The sequence below is a fragment of the Electrophorus electricus genome, chromosome 12, assembly GCF_013358815.1.
Source record: "Electrophorus electricus isolate fEleEle1 chromosome 12, fEleEle1.pri, whole genome shotgun sequence".
NCBI classification, from domain to species: Eukaryota; Metazoa; Chordata; class Actinopteri; order Gymnotiformes; family Gymnotidae; genus Electrophorus; species Electrophorus electricus.
This window is the reverse complement of record NC_049546.1, coordinates 6,199,713-6,220,046: the sequence shown is the minus strand read 5'-3', so window position 1 is coordinate 6,220,046 and position 20,334 is coordinate 6,199,713. Positions and strand designations below refer to the sequence as shown.

The 20,334-nt window shown below is 40.8% G+C and overlaps 2 protein-coding genes across 7 annotated transcripts in view; both read left to right on the top strand.

The window, feature by feature from the left end:
- Positions 1-4,689: 4,689 nt before the first annotated feature.
- Positions 4,690-12,261, top strand: stard15 (StAR-related lipid transfer (START) domain containing 15). 5 transcript variants are annotated; one of them, XM_027003622.2, is made up of 8 exons: positions 4,963-5,285; positions 5,504-5,681; positions 8,178-8,325; positions 8,854-8,957; positions 9,384-9,501; positions 10,405-10,540; positions 10,804-10,856; positions 11,178-11,266. In XM_027003622.2, exons 2-7 carry the CDS (start codon positions 5,535-5,537, stop codon positions 10,829-10,831), a joined length of 681 nt encoding a protein of 226 aa, XP_026859423.1. In that variant the 5' UTR covers positions 4,963-5,285; positions 5,504-5,534; the 3' UTR covers positions 10,832-10,856; positions 11,178-11,266. The 5 variants fall into 5 exon arrangements, with proteins under 5 accessions (XP_026859421.1, XP_026859420.1, XP_026859423.1 ...); XM_027003620.2 differs by lacking the exons at positions 4,963-5,285; positions 10,405-10,540 and adding an exon at positions 4,690-4,788 and having other exon boundaries at positions 11,178-12,261; XM_027003619.2 differs by lacking the exons at positions 4,963-5,285; positions 10,405-10,540 and adding an exon at positions 4,690-4,798 and having other exon boundaries at positions 11,178-12,261.
- Positions 12,262-12,992: 731 nt separating this feature from the next.
- The window catches only part of arap3 (ArfGAP with RhoGAP domain, ankyrin repeat and PH domain 3), a 21,801-nt gene continuing 14,459 nt past the window's right edge, over positions 12,993-20,334 (top strand). The window contains exons 1-7 of one of the 2 annotated variants that reach the window (XM_027003597.2): positions 12,993-13,187; positions 18,422-18,567; positions 18,646-19,416; positions 19,531-19,574; positions 19,685-19,767; positions 19,861-19,925; positions 20,126-20,334. The exon at positions 20,126-20,334 is cut by the window's right edge and continues 31 nt beyond it. In XM_027003597.2, coding sequence (XP_026859398.2) covers positions 18,497-18,567; positions 18,646-19,416; positions 19,531-19,574; positions 19,685-19,767; positions 19,861-19,925; positions 20,126-20,334 — 1,243 coding nt within the window. In that variant the 5' untranslated portion in view covers positions 12,993-13,187; positions 18,422-18,496. Of the gene's footprint in view, positions 13,188-18,421; positions 19,417-19,530; positions 19,575-19,684; positions 19,768-19,860; positions 19,926-20,125 lie in introns of both variants that reach the window. The other variant, XM_027003593.2, reaches the window with a different exon arrangement.

Below are 20,334 nucleotides of genomic sequence, written 5' to 3'. Positions count from 1 at the left end.
TGAGTTAACACTTCCTTGTGATGCTTTCTGCTGGCATGGAATAGTTTTAACATTAACTGTAGCAATCTTATCCATAAAACTAACAATTTAGGAGTTGAAGCTGTCTAGTGGAGCATCAAGATGCTCAAATATTTTGTATGGTGCTGTGCACATTTTGCTTATGTAGAGTGTAGCTGCGCTATCATTATAAACATCTTCTTAAAACAGATAAACTGATATCAAATAACACACTCTAATGAACAGAGTTACATCCTTAACAACAGTTGATATGTTGAGACTTTTTGAAATAACCAAATCCAGAGTGTGACCAAGATGGCATACACTCCCAGCCAAATGGTGAGTGAGAGAAGAAAAATCCAATATGGCACAGTGATCCTTGGCATAAATGTACTTTGGATTGTCAATATGTATGTTTGAAATCACCTGCAATTACAAAAGGGTCATGATTAGTGAAAATAAAAGATAACATCTGTAAATTCATCAATAAAATCTGCATTGTATTTAGGAGGACGGTAGGCAGTTACTAATAATATTCTTGGCGCTGCCCATAGATACTCAAATGATACTCAAATGATACCCAAATGATAATTGCTTGCATTGGCAAGAACCATTCAATAGAGCAGTTGTACCTGCACCTTTCTTGTTTGGATTCAATGGTACACTTGGTGGAGTCTTCTGAGTTTCAGGGTGTTCTAAATTCTAAATGAACTTGTTACTGAAACAGGTCACTTATGATGTCTTTTAAAAAGATCTAACTTAGTAACCTGTGTGCTTTGCTGCAAAAGCTGTGGATTACATTTTCCATACTGCAGGTTGGATACATTTACAGTATATTACATATATTCTCTGTTTTTTTTTTCTTGTCTGGGAAGCACTGGAATTGGAGAGATTGCAAGCATGCTGAAACTGAGCTTCTTTTGAAAACTCCTGATGTCACAACTGTAGCAACAGGAACCTAAAGAATATCAGTGTGGCACACTATTTGACACTGGCGTGTCTTCTTCCATTACAGCGGGTGAACGCAAAGCTCCCTGCTGACAACCAACCTCTCTGGTGGTTAAGCAGCTTGCCTCTTTCTTTGAGATGGTACAGTGGTGGAGTAGCATGACATTTCCTAGGGGAAAAGGTCTGGGGGATGGAAGTGGTGATGAGACGGTAAATAAGGATGGAGGAGGAGCTGGGATGATTTCCCGTTGCACCTGAGAGCTGGCTGACGGGGAAAGTGACGACCTTGTCCCAGCTTGTACCAGCTTCTCCACTGTTGCTGGGAGGTTCAAGTGAGGTGGAGAAGGAATAGAGATGGAAGAGAGTATGGAGTCCTCACAGGGTTTAACTAATACTATATGTCAAGTACAAGAGCCCACAATGTTTTTCATGTTTTTAAATAATGTTTTAAATGAATGATTTACAAAAGTGCCTCATTCTATAAATATACTGGATCAATTATAGAGCTGTGTCTTCTGAACTCCAAGATACTAAAGCTCACCCAGTGGCCTTAGATAAATCTTGGTCATATAACACTCCAAAGCATTTATTCATGCACTGTGAGACCAGGGCAAATATGCAAATAAGGCTAAATAATCCTGCTCTAGAGTTTCATGAACTTAAGGAAATACTATTGATAAAATTACCTTCACAATGATGAGCATTTACTTGAGTTGAACATACTGCAAAGATATTGCTTTGGTAATCAGCTAGGTTAAGTTTAGTCTTGTCACGATGTGCCTCGCACCCTGCCCAAAGGTCACACCCACTGCCAAGCACACACGCACACATACACATACACACACACACACACACACACACACACGCACACACACCCACAATCGCACCTGCCCCCAATAACCTGATTATTAGTAACCACGTGCACCTCTACCATGTTTTTATCCTTTGTTTCTCCCCTTATATAAAGCCCATAGGTACACTCATTCAGTGCTGTGCATTGTATGTCTGTTCTGCCCCGAAGAAGACACTCTGAATATTGCTGCTACTCCTTTGCATCTTAGCATCATTAATAGCACTGCCAGGGAATTGTTGCTTCTATCTGTGTTTTTGCCACTTCTTTTTTTTTCTTGTTTTTGTCCTATGATGGAAAATAAAGACACTTGCATCCCACTTCCTCCACGCTGACATCCCAAGACTAACCCTGAGAGTTTCTGCTTGTAATATCTGACAGCACTATAATGGGACCAGCAATTCCTAAAATAACCAAACTAAATTTACTATTATGAGACATTCTCACACACTCATTATAATAAAATTTTTCAACATCAAATCAAATTGTCACATATATATATATACAGTACAGCTTGCAGTGAAATGCTTTTACAACTGTCCAGTGACATAAAAATAACAAAGAATTCAGATAAATATATAGGAAATGTAAGAATATAAATGTATATGAATGTGTCATGATTCCCCTCTGCTGGTGTTGTGGTTCCTCTTGGCAACCCGTCGTGTGTCCCTTTGTTCCTGTTCAGTTCCTGGTTTTACCCCTTGTTTCTTTTCTCCACACTTTATTGTTATCACCTGTTCCTTGTTTGTCCTTGTTTAGTCTTCCTACTTAAGGCCTGTGTTTGGCTTGTCGTTTGCTGATCATTTGCCTTTCGTTTCCAGCCTTTCGTTTCCAGCCTTTCGTTTCCAGCCTTTCGTTCTTTCTGAGTCTTATGTCTGCCGATTTCCCCATATCTTGTTACTTGTTCTATTCGTTCCGTTTCCAGTTAGCTCTTTAGTGTTGGTCTCTTTTCCCGTTTACCTTTGTCATGTAACCAGTCTGCCCATTACCCGTTATATGTTTCCATTTAGACCTCTATCTTGTTCTATTTATCAGCCAGCCCATTTCCCTGTATCTTGTTCTGAGCCTATCGTCAGCCTATTGTTCGTATCCCGTGCACAGTTCCCTGTTAAGTCTTATTATTTGTGCCCTATTATTCGTTTACCATTTTTCCTAGTAGCCTGTATCCTATTACCTGTTAGCCTGTGACCTTATCTCATGTTATTCTTGAGGCTTGTCATGTAAGCCAGTTTTTTTTTCAGCTTTGGGCCTTAATTATGCTTTTTGTCTTCTAGTCAGCCTGTTCCCAGTCTTTTTGTTAGCTAGCTTCCTGCTTTGTGTTGTTTGCCTGTTTTAGTTTCTTGTTTGTTGTTTTTCATTTATCTGTCTACGTTATGCACTCTAGTTACTTGTCTGTTTCAGATTTCCCTGGTATTAAGACCCTTTATTGTTATTTGTGTCCCCAAGTATAGCTCTACCTATCTTGCTCGGTGATGTTCCCAAATCAGGCTGTGATGCTTACTCTCAGGATGCTGTCAATGGTGCAGGTTTAGAGGTTCCTCAGCACTGTAGAGGGCTGTTTAAAGTCCCTTAGGCATCTAAGGTGGTAGAGATGCTGAAGGGCCTTCTTCACCAGGGTGTTGATGCAACAGGGGTGCTCCATTGCTGAGGGTGTGGGGGATAAGTCATGTCTGCCCATCCATTCTGCTTGTGGTCTGTGTGTCAGGACCTTAACTGTCCACTGACATTGGGATGGGTTATGTTCCAATTCCTTTAGCTTGGTAGTGAGTTTGGAGGGGTTAGATTCTTAGATGTGCTCAGCAAATAACATTCTAACATAATTCCCCCTCTTGGTGCCCAGATGGGTAACAGCTGTGTGCAACAGCCTATGTGTATGATGCATCATATTTTGAGTGTTTCTTTGTGACAGGAATGATGATGGGCTGTTTAAACAGGTGGGAATTAAAGACTGTGTCAGGGAAAGGTTGAATATGTTCATGAACACAGCTGGACTGCTTAGGCTCTGATGCCTCAGCTGAAGATGCTGTCTAGTCCTGCTGCCTTCCTGATGTCCACTCATCTGAAGGCATTCTGTATATTGTGCTCCATCTTCCCACTGAAAAGCTCTTCATGCATGCTGATATTAATACTGTTAGCTCTATTGGTGCTGCTTGTGCCATAGCTAGCTGTGACGTTAGTGCTGTTAGCACTGTCGACTCAAGCCTCAATAAATCATAAAAGGTGTTCATCTTATCCACCAAAGAATTCATATTCACCATTCGGGGGGGGGGGGGGGGCTGGTGCTTTATAATTATTAATGAAGACCATCACTCCTTGCATATCATTTTTGAAAAGGTCAGCTCATCAGCTCAGTGTTGTCAGAGTCATATGGTAGGGTCTAGTAATTACCAGCACTGGGCTACCACTTTGCTCTGACTGATGCCTAAATTTATTTACTGCCAAGTTGCCATTGTTGGGCCCCTGAGCAGGGCCCTTAACCCTCAATTGCTCAAGTTGTGTTCAGAATTGTAAGGGTTTTTTTTTTTTTTGGATAAAAGTGTCAGCGAAATGCTGTAAATGGACAATTAGTGTTATCTGACCTCAGTGGTGTAGGTTTAATTTCAACTTGTTGGGGGGGCACTGATCACACCACCCAACATTACACATTATACGAGTAGTCGGATCTCCAACTTTACACAATTTCTGACAACTGGGCTGCTGCTGGCAGGATATTTCTAGGTCACAGACAAAAGTCAGCCCAGCAGAGACTCAGACATAACTCTGACATAAGCACTGCAGTGCTTCACCCAGTTTCATTCCAGCGTCACAGCTCTATTGAGAATGTTCCATCACCCAAACAAGATCCAAACACCACTAAACCTGTAACCAGAACTGACCAATGAGGCACGGAGTGTCCCTGACAAACAACAGACGGGCTATACCATCTGTAACTGTATACCAACAAAATGTAGCTAAAGATAGGTGGACTTAATATATGGCCGTAAGCTGTGTAGGTAAGTGCAGGTAAGCTACAAACTAAATGCTTCTAATAAAGTGGGTGAATGTAACTGTGAGACATTTGGTATAGGTGGAGGTGGATTGTCTAATCCATTGCAAAAATGGCAGGTCTAGCTACCTACTTTATAGACAGATCAGCAGTTTACGCATGACTGTCCCTAGGACCCAGCGCTTGAACGACAATACAGCTTCAAGATATCAACTGAAGTTTTCAGGCTGTAAGCTTGTGGGACAGGCTGCTAACAGAAACCCAGGCGATCAGAGATGTACTGAACCATAGCCTCAACACAAATATTCACGGAAAAGAAATGCTCTTAACCTACGAACGTGACACCTGATCTTCGGATCAACAGGCAGTCTGGTTAAATGAGCTTGTCTTTGCTAGCCTGTCCGCTTGAAAAACGGGATATCGGTAACGTGATGCCGTAGCCTACCTTTAAAACGCTATAGCGCACATGTGACGAATAATAAGTACCTGGCCACGGACGCTGAAGTAAGTACACCTGCTTGATGGTACACCTGTTAGAGTCTAAGGACTTTTAGATTGTCTGAATGCTTAACTGATTTCTGAGACGGGTCACTTCTGATATCTCTTAACTTGCACAGAATTTTGAAAGAACTAACAGCAGGTTACTTATCGGCCTAACATCAGCAAACGGATGTGCTTATGAGCAGAGTGACTTCTGCGGTTGTTTCCATCTCGTTCATTAGATAGCGACACAGCACGGTTGCCCAAAGCAGGATGCCAGTGCACATTCCGGACGACACAGATTTCGCAACGTTCAAGGAGCAATGCGAGAGTCAGGATGGCTGGACAGCGCGCTATAACAAAGGAGGAGTAACTGTGTGGTGTCGAGATGAGGAGACCACTACAGTGCAAAAACTTAAGGTAAGTGAGCGAGTTTGAGGAGGCCAGCCTGCGACGATGCATTGCGGAGTCGCTTAGGGGACTTTTAAAACCGCGTGAGTGGAGAGGAATGAAACGAGCCTTTTATTTTTTTTACAGACAGCCGTTGCATCCTGGTTTTTCTGTCTGACAAAATCAGTATTGCATAGACTGTAAGACTCACCAATTGACTAAATTGCCGCTAACTAGATAGGTGAATACTTTGGATAAGAATATTAGCCTCTACTGGTTTGAAGAGGCTTTGTTTAGCTAGATTTTAAAGCTGCAAATGCTCGTAATTGTTCGGATGAAACGCATAGCCTTACACAAAAACAAACCTCCAGTTTCACAGTCACATTTCAAGAGTTCGGACTCACCATGGTAATCTTACCAAAGCGAGAAATAGTTAAATAATGAACTATGTCAAATGATCAAACCTTCATTAGGAAGTAAGATTAAGAACTCAAAATCCGTACTTAACATTGCCTGTAAAAAGCATAACAGCAACTGTAATAATAAAAAAGGACTCATACTAAAAATGTCGCTCTGTAACTGTCAAGACAAAACATCATTAGGTTGCTCTTGCCGTAAGTCACATGTCTTACGACTACTTGTTCCATGCAGTACACACTTATAACCGACCTCGCCTGCTGTGCTCCGCACACACAGCTCTTTTCTTCCATGTTAATTTGCCATGTTAATTTGCTCAGTATTTATTCATGGGTATCTCGAATTTCTGACGAGAAAAACTATGAATGCTAACGCAGTCTGCTCTGTTAAGAATCCAGGACTGAGTATGCATTGGGTGCAGACCATACTTAGTACTAAGCCCGGTATTAAGTTTAATGGTATCCCTACTTTATAGATGAAATTGATGAACCACTTGGTTCATATAATACATTTATAACATTATGTTCTGGCCTGTTAATGCCTATTAGCCCAGTGATTCTGTATGATGGCCAGTATTACTCACCCTTTGTACTTGTTTAATGTTGTTTGGCTATTTATTTTAATATATTGAGATGTTTGAAAACCTGTGAATTAGTAATTCAGCAACTAGTTTGCGAGACTCAGGAAAAAGAGTAGAATTATATGATGTCCCAGTTTGTAAAGTGATGGTAAGATAGTTGCAGGATACTGAGAGGCTGAGTTGGATCCTGTAGAAGAAACTCAAGAGGTGGAGTTTTGTAGGCTTTGTTGGAAGTGATAACAAGAGATGTTCAAGTTTGCAAAAGCCTAAATATGAATTGTTTAAAATAAAAACTGTCCTGATTTACCCCCCACCTCCAAACACTTTTCAGTGCAGGTTATGTAACCTGTGCCTAGATGGTAAAATACTATGTTAATGAGGATGTCAGAGACAATATCAGTGTCAGAGATGCCTTTAAGAGAATTAAAGATGTATTTCATAGGGACTGAATATCCCCTCACCATTGTACCAGAGTGGTTTCCTTAAAAAACCCTTCATACCAACAACCTATGGCCAATTACAGAGGGCAGAGAGAAGCTCTGTGTGTACATGGCAGTAGGTTTTTTTTTTACTGCTGGCGCATCATGTGCCACATTATCTGAGATGAAAGGCTGGCAAGGCCTGGCTCCACCCATAAGACATGCTGAAAAATTAAGAGTGGAAAACCCAAGTAACGACGGGTTCAAATGAGGAAACCTGAGTCCCTCCTACTGACTCTGCCAGAGGCAGACCTTTTTTTCCCCTTGATGTGTGCAGCTGCTGACCTCTCTTTTGTTGGCCAGAGGTCACCCTGGGAGAGCAGTCATGGATGAGGGCCCTTTCAGTGGGGCTGCGACTGAAAAGGGAAATGATTTAGAGCAACAGTACAGCCAAAGAAAGAAAGAAAGAAAAAAATTAAAGATGATAGACCCCTCTTAATAATTCATGCAACATTCTGGGATGCTCATGATCTTCTTGCCATGAATAATTGAAGTTTTGTAGGCTTTGATGACATTCCATTCATAGGGACCAGAGTTTGTTCTGGAAGCTATTGGAAATGGGAAAGACCTGTTCATACTGGGGTTGGAGAGGGGTGGTGAATGAATTATTTACCTAATGTTAGGGGTAGAGTCTATTAGGTTACATGGTTACTTGCCTTCCAGGCTCATACAATATCTGATCATGTTGCACTTGATGCTCTCAAGTCTTACATGACCGACAGACCTACAGAGGTAGAGTTAATGGACAAGGGCGGTACGTTTAGATTGGAAAAAAACACAAATTTCACTTGGCACAAATGTCACATGAGAGCCATCACCCATCCATGGATAAACATCACTAGATTATACTCTGAACCAGTGATTTTGTCAGCACGTTGCAAGGGTATGTGATTTGGACCTGGAGTTGTGCAACCGTTTGGATCTATCTCAGGTCCTTCTCACTCAGCCATATCAAAGAGAGAGAGACAGAAAGAGCAAGAGAGAGAACACAAAGACAGCTCTGAAATCTTCATAGAAATGTTTAAAAATGATTTTCTCTTTTTTTTCTAGATGAAAATTGTTTGCAAGGATGTCAGAGCAGAAACACTGTATGATGTCCTGCATGACACAAGCTACCGGAAAAAATGGGACACGAACATGATTGACACATTTGATATTGGGAAACTGACAGTCAATGCAGATGTAGGATACTACTCCTGTGAGTCCCCACCGTATTTCCTATTCTTTTTACTTAGCTCCCATTCCTTAAGTGGCTCTCAAATACATGGCCATCTCAGTTTAACATGGCAGGAGTCGGGGAATGAGGGAAAGGAATACAAATTGTGCCTCTAGAGCACATAGTGGAGTTTGTTGTGGCAAAAAATGAGCAATTCAGTTGGTGCAATCAACAAACAGTTTATTTTAAAAAATGTCTTTATACAGATAGTTCTCTCTGTTGTCCTTTTTCTAATTTTTATGGTATAAATTGTAGTTTCCAGTAGTAGATAACCAAAGAAATGTGTTAAAGGTTAGATATATCAGTCAGGTGTAAGATGCAGAGGACTGTAAAGAAAATTCAGAAAGATTTCAGTCTAAACAGCCTATATTTGATGGACTTACAATTTTTCGGTTGTGAAGCAGTTTTATGATTCAAAAGTAATACTCAGGCTAATGATATTGTGATATTGGGAGTATAATGCTGATCACAACTTAATTTGCAGGCTAACACTGTCATTTCTATTTAAAGGGAGGTGCCCGAGTCCACTGAAGAACAGAGACTTTGTCACCATGCGCTCATGGCTTCCCCTAGGCAACGACTACTTGATAATCAACCACTCTGTCAAACACCCGGTATGGCTGTACTCAGTTTTTGGCCAGGAGCAGTACAGATGCTCTAGTTTTATGGGCAGTTTTGTCGGAGCCAGAAATACAGTGCTGCGTATTGTGTAAGTTGGCATGTAGAACAGCTGTCTAGACCCAGAGCAGACTGAAACAGAAGAAGCATAGGTCAGTAGGAAAAGCCTGACTGAGCTATCCAGTAAGTTGCTGGGCGATCTGATCCACGTGTCGTAATAAATAATTACATGTCTAGATTCGTGGAGTCTTTTTTTATGTCTCTGTTTTTATCTTTGGTCAACAGTTTGTCACACTAATGAGTAATTGTATAACACAAACTTAAACTATGTTGTTGTTGATAAGAGAATATCAGATGTTTGCAGCTTTTCCAATTTTTAGAAATTTTTTTGGATAAATTAATTTACTGTTGATTTGTTTCAGCAATACCCACCAAAGAAAGACTACGTGAGAGCTGTGTCTTTACTCACAGGGTACTTGATCCAGTCTAACGGAACAAATGCCTGCACTCTGTACTACTTAACACAGGTAGATCCAAGAGGTGAGCTTTTTTCATTTGTTTCTATCTCCCTTTAAAATAGCCTGCCAGGTGTAATGAAAAAGTGCAAGTGCAAGAAAAGTGCAAGAAAAGTATTAAATCTCTCCTTTCAGGAAAGATTTAATACTGCGAAGTCACAGCAGCATATAGAAGGTGTTAAGTGAATGTCATAGGTGCCTTAATGGGTGAAAAAAGTGCATGAATAGATGTTAAGATGAAGGAGCATATATCTATCTATTTCACACTATTCAGTGTCCAGGGCTGAAGTTAGAAATATTTCCTTGCACACACTATAAATACTTCCTTCTGAAAATTAATTAAAAAATTATACATAGTTTATATATTAAAGAAATTAATATCATATTGAATTTCTCTTTTGCCTTCAGTCCTTCTCCTCTGTTTTGTAGGGTGAGCGCACAGCTCTGGATTCCTAATGGAGAATTCTAGCTTATGACTTCTGTCTAGAGCTTCTGTCATGTTCTGTGTTGCTATGGAGCTATCATTCTTATAAATAATGTCTTCCGCTGCTATGCCTGTCCAGCTGTTTGTAGCTGGTGGGACAGTCAGATGAGGTCAGCTTATTACACTTGTACAGTAGACGATGGCTTTTTCCTGGAGAACAGTGAAAAATAACAGCTTGCATAATACTCAGTGGCGAGGTTGTGTCAACACTATTGTGTGAAAACAGAGTCTAGCACTGTGATTAGGGTAGTGAATAGAGTATCTATTCACACACCTTCACACACCTTTAGATTGACCAAGGGCTCTAGCATGAATAAGGCTATGCAAATAGATGCACATCATTTGCTTTGATCAGAACACCCTCCTTGCAGTACCTATGCTTACTCACCCTTATCACAGTTCATCATCCACTCTCTACCCTGTGTCTTTGGTTTCTGACCACAGGACTATTGCTGACCAGGTACTTGGTGGCTTGTCACCTTCCTCAACACAGCATTAATACTAACATGGTTGCAGGAGCACTAACATGGTTGTGGATGGAGAGCTGGTACTGTTTATCAGGCACAGCAGCCCTGCTGGAGTAAGGAACTAACCACTGGTGAAGTGCTAGAAAATGGCACACATTGTGCATGGCAAAATATGGGCTATAGTCTCTACACTATAGACTGATGTAGGTTATATTTAGCTTAATCACTTTCAGTGTTCCACTGACTGTACACATAAAGATTTTGGATGGCACTCTCTAGACTTTACATATCTACAAGGTGCCTCTAAGAAGATGGTGTTTCTAATAAAGTGTCTGATATACTCTCTCAGTATAGTTGTATGTTATTCTACTCCTAGGTTCTTTACCCAAGTGGGTAGTGAATAGGGTGTCTCAATTTGTTGCACCAAAGGTAAGAATGCCTTTTACTTTTGATTAACAAATAGCAGTAATGTGCTCACATCTTTGCAAAAAACGTATATCACGGTTCCATACTGCCCTCCGTGACCCCATAGTGCCATCTACTGGTCACAGAAAACAAGCACAATTATAATTTTGATAATCTTCTCTTATTATGTGATTCACTGTAATTGTTTTTGCTTCAGTATTTATTTATTTGCAGATTATGCTCAAGATACAAAGTGTGAAGGAGCCTAAACAAACAAGGTTTTAATGTTCCGATTAAAATTATGCTCGTTGTCTTTGATTATCATGGCTCCTCCAAACTCCACAGGCCATGAGGAAGATCTACAAAGCTTGCCTGAAGTACCCTGAGTGGAAGCGAAAGCACAACCCTAACCTGAAACCGTGGATGTTCCCGGAGCAGAACACACTCCCGTGCATCAGCGTGGCCGACCTCACTTTGCAGAGAGCCGACTCGCTGGAGAACATAGACGAAAGCACCCTGAGCGAAGAGAAGCCCAGTCACAACAGCGAAGATGAGGAGACCTAAGCCCCGCAGACTCTGTATTCTGACATCAGTGTGTCTGAGTGTGAATGTGTGAATGTGAGTGTGTGCTGATTTACACAGGTTCTTCTGCAGTATGACCCAGTTATTAGTTTATAGTTGCTCTTTTGTATTTGCATTTGCAGTACTGAAGAGCATGACAAGCAGTATTTAACAGGGTGATGGACCTTTGACATTGTGCTGCACATATTCAAACTACATCATGTTTGATGGTTGAATTCAACATTAGCACTCTTACGCATTCATACATAAACACTATTACATTGTTTCAGGTTAAAGTCAAGTTTTCAGTTTGACCTTGACCTCTCAGTTAAACTGCTGTAACTCAGAATATGTGTTTCACTGTGTATGCGCCCAGTGACCTAAATCCCTTTTTATGGCATTGCACCTCTTGCTGAAATTACAAATTAAGTGGTTGTGTCAGGGTGACCTGCTGTTTCCTTCTGAGGGCATGCTGCCTGTGGGAAATGAGAATTTTGAGGCTGGCTGCAGGGATTTCCACTTCTTCATCTTTATCTTTGCATCAACCTCATTCCTTACAAACAAGACCTCAGGAGATGTGCAAAACAATACTGCTTACTGTCTGTTAATGCTTTCTGAGCCTGTGTGATTTTATGCTGTCATATCCCCTAATCCCCCTTCCCGCCAGAATAAATGGTTTTGTCTTGTAGTTTTTGTTAACCATTGTACCAATTATATGAAACTGTATTAGAAGGGTGGAACATGGTTGCTTTCTAAATGCGCCTCACACCAAATCATTCTCTCCTATACTGTCAGACATGCTTGTATAAAATTATTTCAATTCATTTTTATGCATGTAGAGTTTCTAAGCCTGATGCCTAGCAGTCTGATCTGGACAATTTTAGGCCTTTTGGAACTAACAAACAAACGAACAAAAAAATACCTTGAATGAATATTTAATTGACACAAGAAAGAGTTTTCTCATTATTAAATATAGCTTACCCATGTAATACTATTTAAACTGTTTTAACATGAATTCTTCATTCATCTTAAGTCCTTTGAGTGTTGAATGTCGACAGTGGGGGGAAATTCGCCTTTCCTTTCTCCTCCATTTGGGAAAAAGGAGTCTTATGTCTGCCTACAGACTTTTTCATCTAAAAACTTCCAGCTGGCGGCCACTCCTCTAAATCTCTATTGTCTCAGACACTTCCTGCTTCCCATTTGAAGCAGTTCCTGCATGCATCAGTTAAATTGTTCTGGAGAGAAGGAAACGGCAAAAGTTATCCCCTCTAACTTCTCACAGCAAAGGTGTGGGGTAACATTCTCACACTCCTATAGCATTCATCATTTTCTCTACGTTCTATTTTAAGGACACTCAGATCTTATAGTCAGTTTACTATTGTATAGATTGCAATTTTGTTAAATACTCGCGTAATCAAAATTTGTCCCTGGATTTACTACATGCCCAGAACAGTGTATTCTTATAGCCTACATGGTGGAACAGGAATAAAGAATTAGAGTTGCCACATCAAAATAATATATCAATATATAAAATAATGTTTTAGGTTACTGTTTAAAATGACTTGTTGATTGTACCGATTGTACAGGGAGAACGTCGGCAGACTCTCCCACGCCCTTCCCTTTAAGAGCCCGGTTGCTAGTGTACGGAGGTGCAGCTGCACTAACTGGAACTTGCCATACTTGTAGAGTTTCTACAACACCCGACCACTTTCCACCGTATTTCTTTTATGGGAAAGTAACTGGATTTCATCAAAACAACCCCCGCGCTGACAATGTAAAGGAACAGCAAATAAGGTAGGAGAAAATATAACGTGATTCTGAAATTAACAGGTTTTTTTTTTTTTTTTTTTTTTTTTTAATCGCAGCAATCAAAAGTTAGATAACTGGACTCTTCAAAATCAGGTAGGGTGCTTTGATACCAAAGCTTAATAGTGTTTTGTCCTACCCACTACGGGCCTTAGTGGAGAGTTAATGTTCAAACTCTACCATCCGGACAGGGTAATCTGGGATCTTTTTTTTCTCACGATAGTAGGCTACGGCGGTAGTTTAATAGTGACATTTACTGTATATCTACTTCTTATACTTCTGATTTCAGCGTTTGCAAATAGCCTGCGTATATCAGTTTGAGTGATTTGTGAAATGTATATTTTATATCACCTGTCGTATATGCTGTATTGCAATGATAGCGGCTGTAATAGTCTATATAACTAGTTAGTGTAGTAATCATTCATCCTAAAATTAATAGCTAGACTTTTTCATTTTGAAATAGCTGCTGTTAAAATAAGTTGGTTTCACAGTAATATTGTGTTTATAATAATACCGTGTCATAATAATTCTGTGTTCATAATCTGGCTGAGCTCCTTCAAAATTTAGGCGTAGTACTGTTGATAGCTTTCCATGCTGGGGTGCCGTTGCTCTCGCTCTCTCTCTCTCTCTCTCTCTCTCTCTCTCTCTCTCTCTCTCTCTCTCTCTCTCTCTCTCTCTCTCTCTCTCTCTCTCTCATATATATATATATATATATATTAGTGCGCCATTCAGCGTTACAGCCTAGTTTACAGTGCTTCAAAACACTTAAACTGCTGGCAACTGAATGGCTGCTTTGAATGTGCAGTCTCTAACACTTTACCTGGCGACTTTAATTGTGTAGAGGGTTTCTGAACCTGACCTGTTGTTACCCGTGAACCATAGGTTTTTAACAGCATGAAACCTTGATCTGGCCTTTCAGTGGTTTCAGGAAACTCCTGTTTGGTAACCTGTTCTATAAAACTGCATTTTGAAACAACATTGGACTGAGGCTCTTGATGTTTCCAGAGTTTTGATGTTGCTCATTTACTGATGTCCTCTCACAGTGAGATGTTTTTGGAAACATTTTTTTTTTCTTTTATGTTTTTAGTAGAGGCAGGCACTACCATGTCAGAACACTGTCTTCCCTAAGAGTGAATGTGGATCACAGTGACAAATCTATGACTGAGCAAGGGGCCAGCATATTGCCACACAAGTAGGTTCTGTCATTTCAGCAGCACTGCCTTGGCCAGCCTCAAACAATGACATATTGTGTTGCACAATAATGCTTCACTGTTATTTATACACACCCCAGCACCCTGCATCCCAAATGCCTCCTTGATTCCTCCATTTCACAAATTGCTTTTGACGCTACAGCTTCCACTAATTGTGTGCACTGCAAGCCTGGATGTTTTAATAGGATGTGCAAGTGGAAGATGTGTATGGGTTTTGCTCCTTTCATTACATCAGCACTGACGAAGCAGTGGCAAATTAAGGTTATATAGTGAGAGTCTGAGTCATTGTTGATTTCAGAAGATCAAGAAAAAAAATGGAGAAGAGAATGACATGATGGAGAATGGCAGAATGGCACTGTCATCTGGCTTGTTAGCTCTTGTCCTACATGTTTTTGCTGTAGTGTTCAGTCCGGCGCACTGTGGGTGGCATCACATAATCCAGCAATCTGAACTTTTCGTGGATGTTAACAAGACAAACACTTGCAAATAAGAACTCAGGACGTTCATTAGGCAGTATTCATACGTGAGGAGCTAGCCAGGCCTATCATTAATGCTCAAACCTAGAGTGAATGCTGATGGCCCTTTCTCAGAGAAGGGGTTTTATGTTTAGGACAAACAATTTGCAACACTCTTGCTTGTTCGAAGAGGGAGATCTAAAAATGGCCTTTTGTATTTCATCTGCCACTTTTTTTCTGTGATTCATTCTTTGCTTTTCAAGTGTACAGCATAATGTACAAAGCAGTATGACCCTGAAAATATAAGAAGATTTATGCAGATGTTGTACGATGGTAGTTATATGTAGAGATATTTCAGTATTCATTGTAACCTCTCCAAGTTCCTGCTTTTAGACTGGACTTTGGTTTAAGTTAGTTAACTGTTTCATACAGTTATTTTTAAGTTGCCTCCTTGGTCATAAACAAATAAATAAATAACCCAGTAATTTGCCTATTACATTGGTTTGTTTACCAGTTTACATAGGGTAGTAATCTGAAAAATGGGTATTTTGGTTGTTTCAGAAAAAAAGCATGCAAATGCAAATAGAAGATTATACTGTAATTCATAGGTTTTCAAAATCCAAGATCCAAAAAAGTAGGATGTGTTGACATAGGGGAAGACAAAATGAAACATACAAGATCTTAATGCTGATAAATCTTAGTACTTTTTATTTTATAACCAATGTTATGTTGTTAAAATTTAATTTTACAATATTTTCCTCTAATTATTTATTATGTAAAACAAGAATAGATATATTTTTTTTTAAAGTACATTGTTTTGTAATACTCTGAGACAAATAGCCTACAGAGATACAAGTGTATTTTAATGTTAGCACTGTTCATTTTGAGAAATCTTTGGGCTTATACTCAAGATGACGCAAAATGAATCTCTATCACCTTTTTTTGGTGTTTTGGTTTCAACATGTCCTTTATGCCTTTTTTGCAAGATATTAGCCAATGTGCATTAACACTGTTATGGTGTTATGCTCTCCAAATTATGTTAGGAGGCTGTGCTGATCTGCAGTTTATCTGCCCATCAGGGGCCTTATCTATCTTCCTCTGTAGAGGAGTGGGGTAGGGCTGTGTTTGAGGGACAGCTGTATCCTGTATTTTCTGTAACATAAAGAAAAGCCAGTTACATTACAATAAATAGGGGTGGTTCAAGAGGTGGGCGCTTTATTAGGACTCATCTTGGATGCTAGTCAATGAAACTATCCACTGTCAAATGTAATCTGAAGTTGCGGTGTTTGCTTTACAGTCACACATACAGTGATGCCTTTGTAGGTGGTCTGTAGACAATGCTTTTAGGGGATATTTAGTCTGATCTCCAGCAAGTCTGATCTCAGCCACCATCTTTCTCTTCACCACAGTCAGCACCACAGAATGCTTTGTCTTTTCTTCAAGTCCTTATCGTCTCTGAGATCTCAGCCACTTTCTTTTCTCCACAGTCAGCCTGAGAATGCCTTCTCTCTTCTCAAAGTTCTTATTTTGATATGCCCCTCCCCACTTTATCCCCGTGGATGTCTGTGGAGAGAATGCAGTCACCAGACAAACATTGTCTCACTCAACTACTCAAAAGTAGTTGCCAAAGTGAAATGTTAGGTATGAATTTTTCTGACCAAAAATCTGAAATCCTAATATTAATAATGTAGTGTCTGCTGGTTCCATAACCAATAAATACAGCTAATTGTATCTCATTTGCATTAAGTGTTGCACACACATTTTTGCATGGGTATATTGTAATTTATTGGCGTTACAGATGTCCTCATTTATACTTCCTGCCAAGGTTTATATCAGATTCAGAAATGTTATTTTTATTTTTATTTAATTAATTAATTAATTAATTTATTTTTTTGGGGGGGGGGGGGGGTTATACATGCTTGTGACATGTTTTGAACTGAGTCTGGTATTAGAACAGAATAATGCTTCAACACACCAGCTATACGTAATACCTGCTAAATATCTTATATTGTACATTTGCAGTAACTTTTATCTATATTGCATTCTTTCCTTGTCTTCTGGTTTGCCAAAACAGAAGTTGTGGATTTTGGCTTTCCCTGTTATAAATCTCTTCCTCCTTACAGAACAGTAGCGGTCTACATCCCAAGCCTCAAGAACAGTTTCCTCTGTCTTGGTGTCCAAGGTGTCAATGGGCATTCAGACCTGATAAGACTGCAGTAGTAAAGAGGTCTCCTGGGTTTCATTTATTCTGCAGACACCTATTGGCTTGAGCACTGATTCAAACTGACTTTGGCATTGCTAGTTGGACAGAAAAAAAAAAACCCAGCTATTGGCCAGTGGCTTTCCCCAGGTCACACTTTATCTGCCAGCTTCCTAAGCTTCCTGCCTCCCTGCTTAGCTCCGGATCTAGTGGATCAGTGTGTGGGAGCCAAAGGTTAGCGTCCAGAGTGCAGACAAAGGAAATCTAGGATATGACTCACAGTCTTTTTCACCAGCCTGTGAGCGTCTGCTTATTCACTCTCCTTCAGTACTGACCAGATGCACTGATGGTGACTGTAAGCCACTGATGTGTCCAGCATAAAATGGATGCTGTGGATATTTTTTTAGCATAAATTGGAGGAGGAGTACTGTTTTAGATCCAAGCTTTAGGCCTTAGTGTTTATGAATATGCCTGAGGGTGAAACTCTAATGATGAACCTCTAATCTGGGATCCTTGGTCTTTATTGTGGCATATCTTGGGTTGCAGGTGGGGACAAGGCCTGCACTGTTTGATTAGAGAGAGCTTGACCACTGTTGCAAACTCCACCTCCTGGCTGGGATGGGATATAGCTGGTCTGTGTTCCTCCCCTACTAAGAGTTGGCAGTGTGCCACACACATAGCCTTGAGATTCTCCTTAGGGCTACATTCTCAAGCACTGTCAACCTTTGGGACATGCAAGTTCAGGAAAGAGTATTGCCTATGGCTGAGCTCATTGCCAATGTTTTCAGGAAGTGTCTGCACAGAGGGCTGTTGGAGTCATGCCCCCCCCACCCAAGTTGCCTTTTCCCGCTCCTGCAAAGACTCTTCCTGGACAGTCCTGGCAGGGTTAATGTTACCCCTCAGTGCCTTATCAACAGCAAATATTCTACAGAGGGAGAGTCCTAAAATAGATTAGCAATAAAATCCTACTGTGATGTCAAATATGCATTTTTTGTCTGTCTGTGATTCAGGACTTATCTAGGTTCTTATTTGTATAATGTCCCCACAAGCCCCCTTGGAATGGTGGTTTAACTGAACAAAGACGTTTCTTTGTTTAATGATGACTGATGACATCAGTCTTTGTTCCAAAGCAGTGGTTTTTAAAGGTTCTGCACCCTGCTGAATGCTGGTAATTGGCCAATCATTAGCTAGTGATAGGTAGTGCTTAAAAATATACATTATCGTGAAGTATGGGATATCAATGAGCCCATTATACAATGTCAAATACAGTATGCGTCACTTAGCTGCATAGGATAATATTAGAGTGTTTTATAAAGCTAAACAACCACTAATAAGTGTCTTTGCTTCTCTATTTAGATGAGGGACTGGCATCCTATTCCTCTCCTGGCCAGTGTTACTGCTGCTTTGCATGCAGCCTATTCCAAATAACCCATGTACATTATGGCAACAATTGATCCGGGCTCAGACGCAGAGGACCTCTTGGCATCCATTCACCTCGAGAGGTATCTGAACCACTTCAGACAGGCAGGCTTTCTGCTGGCCCGGGACTTTTGTCATGTTGACAGTGCAGCTCTCAACAGGCTTGGCGTGACCGCCACCGGCCACAGGAAGAGGATCCTCAAACTGGTCGAGCACATTCAGCTGATCTGCAAGCATCAAAGGAAGGACTTGCTATTGGACCGCTGCAACTCAGAGTCGGCAATTCATGAGGTTACACCTGACAAGCCACAGCCTCGTTCACCTCAAGGCAGCGTTGACGCATCCTTTGAAGCCTTGCATAACAGCTCAGTTCCAAATCTCTCCGTTCTCGTGAAGCGCTCTCACTCAGAGTGTAGTGGTGCCATCATGAAACCTGTGCCAAAACCTAGAACTGTCTTCAATAAACAAAGGGTGCAGCAGTCTTCACCGCCCACTCAACAGGAAACTCCAAACTGCAGAAGCTCCTCTCAGGATTCTGCTTGTGTAGTTTTAGAGGACTCTATAGACTCAGGGCATAGCTCGTGTGAAGCTAAATTAAGTACCACTTTCACAGCTCTAGACACTAGTGGACCACTACCTCCAGTGCCCCCAAGGTTCCACCAAAGGGTTCCCCCATTCAGGAGTATGTCTGATCAGGACCTGCAAAGCAGTCCATCCCTGTCCTCTTCCCCTGACTCTCCTTGCAGTTATCAGTGTTCTCCTTTTACCAGTACACTGGGTTCTCCTCCTAGCCCTCCATGCTCAGGCTTAGAAATGGTTTCCAATGAAATATACTGTGGCACTTTACCCAACACTCCACCCAGACTATGGAGGCGTTGTTTACCTCTCACCCCTCCACGCCAAGAACTCAACACATCTACTGAAAGCAATAGGTAGGCTTTAACTCATTAGAATCAACATTTCAATCAGAGTTTTGGTATTTGCCCAGTGCAATTCTTCATTATTCAGGGTTTCACTGCTAACTCCCAGATTTTTAATGCCTACAGCACTTTAAACCACACCTCCCAAGAACCACCTAAACAAACATTAGGTAGGTCCATTGGCTTTCAAAATCCTAGTTGGTTCTTTATAAATGAATACCACTGTCTCTCTAGATTGCATGTTTAGTTAATTAATTAGTACAAGTTTTGTTTTACATAGCCCCTATGGAGAACCAAGATGAACTTATCAGCCCGTACTGTGAAACAGTTTTCCAAAGCAAGCGGCAGGATCAACATTCTGAGGTAAGTGAAAACAAGCAAATGATAAATGAAAGCTAATGGTACTGCTTAATACATTTTAAAAATGCTTACTTGTTCATTTATTTGCTTGCTAAGGTTGAAGGGTCTAGAGGTGGGGAAGTGACTGGAACTAAAGAGGAAAAACTAGGAAACGACCACGGGTGATTATCCTTTAATAGGAATACAAGAGAAGCGTTAATTTAATACTTTGAAGGCAGTCAAAGATTATTTATTTCACATAGTAAACCTAATTGTTGTTGCTCTCCAGGTAATGATTGCAGCTGTACTGAATGGTGACTTGCATCCTCTATATGATGTGGCTTTATTTATATCTGTTCACCTGTTGTTGCCACACCTTCAGGCACCAAAGCCAGTTGTGTGGGAAACACCAGTCACATGCAGCACTTGGCGACTCTCCAGGCTACTGCACAGTGGGCGAGTCGTCCCCCACCTCACACTCCTACCCTCTGCCTCCTCGCAACCTGTACCCCAGTGAACTGGATGAGGACCAAACCATCTCTCCCTATGCCAGCTATACCTCGCCGTCAGAGCGGGCTGTGCCCATCCTCA